This window comes from Asparagus officinalis, chromosome 6, assembly GCF_001876935.1.
Source record: "Asparagus officinalis chromosome 6, Aspof.V1, whole genome shotgun sequence".
NCBI lineage: Eukaryota > Viridiplantae > Streptophyta > Magnoliopsida > Asparagales > Asparagaceae > Asparagus > Asparagus officinalis.
Window position 1 is genome coordinate 4410643 of NC_033799.1, and position 6000 is coordinate 4416642.

The window sequence follows — 6000 nt, forward strand, 5'->3', positions numbered from 1 at the left end:
ATAATAAGTTGGTCATGCTAACTCATGTCAACTCATTATGTAATAGGGAGAGGACACCTCCCATATTTTGAGTCCCCGTAGCAGTGCCTTCTATTTAAAATAAAGACGATTGTATGTATCTCTAATTGACTTAAATGGCGACTCGCTTTATCCCATTATTTATTAGAAAAAACTTGTTGGTTATAATGTTCTTTTTGAACGATGTGATCTAATTACGATATAATAATGTCATTACAAACTTGTTCCGTAAAACAACCAAAATCTCCATAAGCCCTCCATAAAATAATTAATGATTAAGAACACAATGTTAAAAAAATGAATCAAAGTCATTGTCTAACAACGAAATTTGTTTAATTATCCTATTTAATTAGCAGCCGCGTGTTTTGATTGTCATGACCTCCATGAAGTTAACAGGTTGTTTTCTAAAATCTAAACCATGCATACACGTCTTAATAAATAAATATAAATCTTTTAAAAAAAATCTCGACTAAATGTTTAATTATGAGTCTCGTGTCACGAATTCTTCTTTTGGACCCAAAATTCATGGGCCAAAAATTAGACAATGTGACATGTGACACTTTCTTAATATTTTAAAAGACTATTATAGAGCCACATCTCATGTCACATAAATAGTGCTTTAATCTTAGATCTAAAATTAATTTATCTAATATCATAGACACCATAGAATGATTTTTGACTTTATTTCTGCATATTATAATTCATACAGACTACTTTTATTCTCCAGGAAAAAGAAAATGAGATTAAAACTTATCTTGTTATACCTAATTATATCTTCTAATTTTCTTTTTTTTAATAAATAGTTTTCTACTTGTGCTCGTGCTTGCACGGGTTGATTTGGTTTTTTTTAATTTGTATATCTAATTCTTTTGTTCTCTATAAATTTATTTTAAATTGAAACTACATCCATTAGAAATTTTAAATTGTACTAAAATATTTCTTTTTTTGGACTATTGCTCCTCCTTCAAAAGTAAATAACTTGAGCTGGGAAAAAGAAAAAAAAATAGTTTAAATCCGTCTTTTTTATAATATTATAAAAAAATATCACTACCTCACTTAATAACTATGTGAATAGTTTTTATTTAAAAATTTTAAATTCAAATTAGGGATCTCACACGTGGGAGTGTCTTTAGTAAATTATAAAATTCTGTTTATATATAAAGGGGGATTTAAACCATTTATTTTTCAGTCTCTATCCTTTTATGTAGGTTAGTATGTTCTTCCGCTCACAAAATAGCAGGTCCAGATCCAAATTTTCTTTATTTATGATGTCTTTCGCTTGATTCTCCTGCCCATTTAGCAATTTTGTTCTTATCTTAATTTGCAAGCTAAGGTATGGTGTAACTTGTAACATAGTAACACTATTATTTTCTCCAATAGCCTTCTAATATTTATTCTCTCTATAAAAGTTGAAATATGGATAAAATTTCACTAAACTCCCAATAAGTTTGGTCATTTGTCACTATACCCCCAATACCTTTCAAACTCTTGCTAAACCCCTAATAATTTTTAGCATAAAGCTCCCAAACTAATATTGTTAGTTAATGTGTGGTTAAATTACCAAAACAACCCTAATAAATTTTGGAAGAAAACACTTAATAAGTTTTAGTTTTCTCATTTAACCCCTGATAAGTTTTGGTAGAAAACCCTAATAATGGTTTTTTGCAATTTTAAATTTTTCGAGGGGTTGTTTATAATTTTTATATTTGTAAGGGATATATTTATAGTTTTTGGAGTTTTAAAGGGGTGGTGTACAATTGTTAGAATTTAGAGGAGATGATTTGTATTTTTTAGATTTTTGAGAGGTTCTCTGTAATTTTAAGAATTTAAAGGGGGTTTTGTGATTTTTATATTTTTAAGGGGTTGTTTATAGTTTCATATTTATCATAGGGCTATTTATAAATTTTTTTATTTTTACTAATTGTTTGTAATTTTATGGGTTAATATGCAAATATGAACGATTTAAGAGGTGTATATTGACCTTGAGGGATATTGTTAATCAGTGTTAAATTATGAGGTTAATCTTCTTATGGCGTTAAGTGCCAAAATTCAAAATGTTCTGATGGTTTTTTGAAATATTGAAACTTACTGGGGGTTTTGAAAAATTTTCAAGCTTATTGCCAAACAACTAAACTTATTAATGGTTTAATGAGACTTATCCATAGATAGTTATTTGAAATGATAGGTTAATAATAAACCATCAATCCCTCCCTTATATATAAAAGAATAGAGAATTAAACATGTCATTGCTAGATTTTTTTTATTATGAATAATTAAAGAGAATAAAAAATATATTATTTAATTTTCTTAATTGTGGATATTTGTTATTTGATTAACATTATTAAATATTTAATTATAATCAAAAGTTTCTAATTATGGACAAAATTTGATGTATACTCTAATTATGAATTGAAAGTACCAATCATATATAATATACATTCTACATAAAGAATATATGACACATGTCATTATTTTATACACTGATGTGACGTTGTTTGGTGACTTTAGGAGTTCCGCTAATTTCTCATTATCTATATAAGAGATGTAACTTTAAATTATTTCATAAGCCTTCATCCGAATTTTATCCGCTATGTCGTAGCCACCAAACATGCCCTTGGTACATATTCAAAAGAAGAAAATATTATACATAATAACTATAAACACTTCTTTAAAATTAACCATAAAATACTTTTTATCTCATCATCCGAATGGTTCAATGAAAAGTAAAAGGAATTATTCCATATCAAAGTAGCACAGAGAAATATCTCTGCCTGTTTTCGATAAAAAGTTGTTCTGTTCTTTTTAAAATATCCACATATAAACTATTACAAAAAGCTATGATATATCTTATCATATTTTAAAACCAAATATGCATTACCTTCTCTTTTCTTTGAAAGTGCTCGACAAACGCCTCATACGCTAAGATTGGTTCTGATCTAGTTTTGAGATAAATTACTTTTTTTGGATTTTCTTGTTTTGGTTTCAGAAAGAATATGCCAGAGTTGACCCATTTTTTATTAATAAAAACAAAGTCAAAACCGGACAGGTCTGAATCTATAGCCTCGTTTTAAGATTTTGTCAAACACCCTCTAGTAGTCCGAGTCAATATAGCATAATTGCGGTTTTTGATGATCTAATATGTCTCAGGATTAATTTTTCTTTTTAAATTTGCCCTAATTTCATGACCAAGAGAAATTATAAACGAGATGCTCTAGTATCATATTAAAGGCTATTTCACTATATTAAAACTCTGAAATTGTTACGAAAACTGAAGAGGGATAGTTTCTATACACCCTTAACGTCCTTTTGAGTTATCCCCTTTACTAATCTACATAATTCGAATCCAATTATTTATTAATGAATAACCCAATTTGGTCTAAAATAATTCATAGCATACCCTTTCTCTTTACTGAACATGTGGGCAATAAATTACGAGAACTTATAGTAATTCTATTTCTGTAGAAAAATATAAAAAGAGTAATGTACTTCAACGTTCTCAGCCAACGGTTAGCTATAAAGTCTAGAGGCTAGGGCAGGGCCCCTTTTCCGTCCTTCCTCCTGGGATTTCGCCTACTATTCGATGCCTACAGGGGTACTTTCGTCATCTCGTATCTTACAATCACGTAGGAGAAATAGCTTGCCCACTTTCTACGGCTAAAAGGGGTTGTTGGACCCACAGGATTTGAGGTGGTGGAGTTTTGGGTGGACTGGCGGCCTTACGATGGGGAAAAATTGGGTTGTTTTCCCCCGGTCCTGCGCTCTTATTCATGGGCAGCCGTTGACTGCTTTTTGTACGAGAAATTACCAAATTGTCCTTCTAGTTAGCTGCTTGCCATTGCGGTTATAGACGCGGGGACGTTTTCGACATTTCACTGTCTTCATGGGCGGATCAGATCACCCCGTCTCATAGAATATTCTGAGGGGTTGTTTGTTTCAGCTCCTATAATTTTAAGATACGAATTTCACAATGGGATTTGAAATACGTAGGTGTTTTGTTATGGGTTGGGATTTTTAAAATGTTATTTGTTTCATTAATTTTTTTGGGATTTGGAATACTATAATTTGTAATATTTTGTTTGTTTTAAGTTTAGATTGTAGCATTACCAAATACCAAAATTTTATAATATGATGAATATGCTATCTTGATGAGGTTACCTCTTACAAAAAGACAAAAATTAGGATTTTTCAAATCCTCTCCGATTGAGAGGTAAGCACACCCATTTATGAGACTTGTCAAAATCCTCTGTAATTGAGAGGATTTGACAAATTCTAAAAATTGGACATTTTTTTCACTTTTGGGATTCAATACTCTAAAAATTTTCTTAAAACAAACACCATATATAAAATACCAAAATATTAAAAAAAAAAACTCATTTTTTTATCACAAAACTTGTAATATGTACTAAATGCTAAAATTTTTGTTGAAACAAACACCCCCTAATAGGAATTATACCCGCTTGGCTTAGTTGTAGAGGCAATTAGATACTTACCTCCCCTTTGCACCGTGATTAGGAAAAAAATTTGGATCGTCTCACACGATAAAAGATGTTCTTGTGGGTTTCGTATTGATTGACACGTATAAATATACGTATAAATAAAGCATTTATATACTTTTCGATGCAAGAAAAGTTATAAAAAAAGTCGTGATGGTGATTTATCTTCAATAAGAGATGCGTCCGACAAAAAAGGGAAAATTTAGAACGAACAACTATTTTTTTTTTTACAAATTAAGAAGAGAGATTATGAAAACAGACTTATTATGGAGACGTAGAGATTTATTTTTTCAATTGTGTATTTAATTTTGGGATTTAGATTTTATATTAAGCGAGTATATTTTCCCCCCACAAATTATGTATTTATTATCTCTATATTTGTACTTTTAACAAAATGAGTTCAAGTGTTATAAAATATCCTTTAAGCTAAACAGTCTTTCTAAGTTGTTAGGCAATCCATACATATCATTATTAGAAGGGAAACTTGTACCTTAAATTAGAAATGTTACTGAAATGTTCCTTCAATAATATTTCTAGAATGGACCGAATTATTTGGGACCATAGCAAAAAAATGCAATAATCCAAAGCAAGAGGACAATGAGGGGGTATTTTGGAAATAATTTCCACAAACCAAATAATTTCGGGGATAAAGTTCAACACGAAGTCATTTAAAACCAAATCCTTCCTTAATCAGTGGTCATTTCTGGAACAATCCCCCCACCGCGCAAAATCCTAAATCAGGATCATTACGGGAACAAAACAGGGGCATTTCAGGAGCAATTCTCCCATATAAATTAAAGTGAGTAATTAGCATTTAAACCCCATATAGTTCTTCTTATTTTACACTTATACATCATCATTTGTTTTTAGCAAGCACTTAGTTATACGGGTTTACGGTCTCTAAAATTTGCATATTGATGTAATTTTTTAAAGCAAGCATGAGATTTTTTCCCCCTTGAATTTCTCATGTGACGTCACTTGTAATAAAATTTTAGAGCTTTTTGATCTTTAATGTTTATTGAAGTCATTGTTACTTTTATATCCTAATAGAATATAATGTATAAAGATATAAAATTTAGAAACTTTATAGTGGGCAGTGTTGCCAAACAACTAACGCTCTGACCCCTCCTCGTCTCTATCTAGAGAAAACGCAGAGGAGAGAGAAAAGTTTAGCCCCAGAAAAAGACCACACCGGGGTCACCCAGGGAACAAAACCTCTGATCACTATCCGGCTCAGGGGCATTTTGGGAACATCTCCCGTATAAAAACCGCAAACCCCTCGGACTCGCCAGAAATCGAGCCCCCCCATCCGAAATCCTTCCCAGAATACCCCTCCTCTTCCGCCTCCCTCAACAAAAGAAAGCCCAGCTTCGGGGGGAGAGAGAGAGAGAGAGAGAGAGAGAGAGAAAACTTTCAGTCCCAATATGGACTCGTCCTCCCCCGACGACTTCCGCTGCCCGATCTCCCTCGAAATAATGACGGACCCGGT

The 6000-nt window shown here is 31.5% G+C and overlaps 1 protein-coding gene across 1 annotated transcript in view; it reads left to right on the top strand.

The window, feature by feature from the left end:
• LOC109844786 (U-box domain-containing protein 8) overlaps window positions 5936–6000 on the top strand; it is a 1154-nt gene continuing 1089 nt past the window's right edge. The window contains exon 1 of the mRNA XM_020413916.1: window positions 5936–5998. Within this exon, the coding sequence (XP_020269505.1) occupies window positions 5936–5998 (63 nt within the window). The remainder of the gene's footprint in view (window positions 5999–6000) is intronic.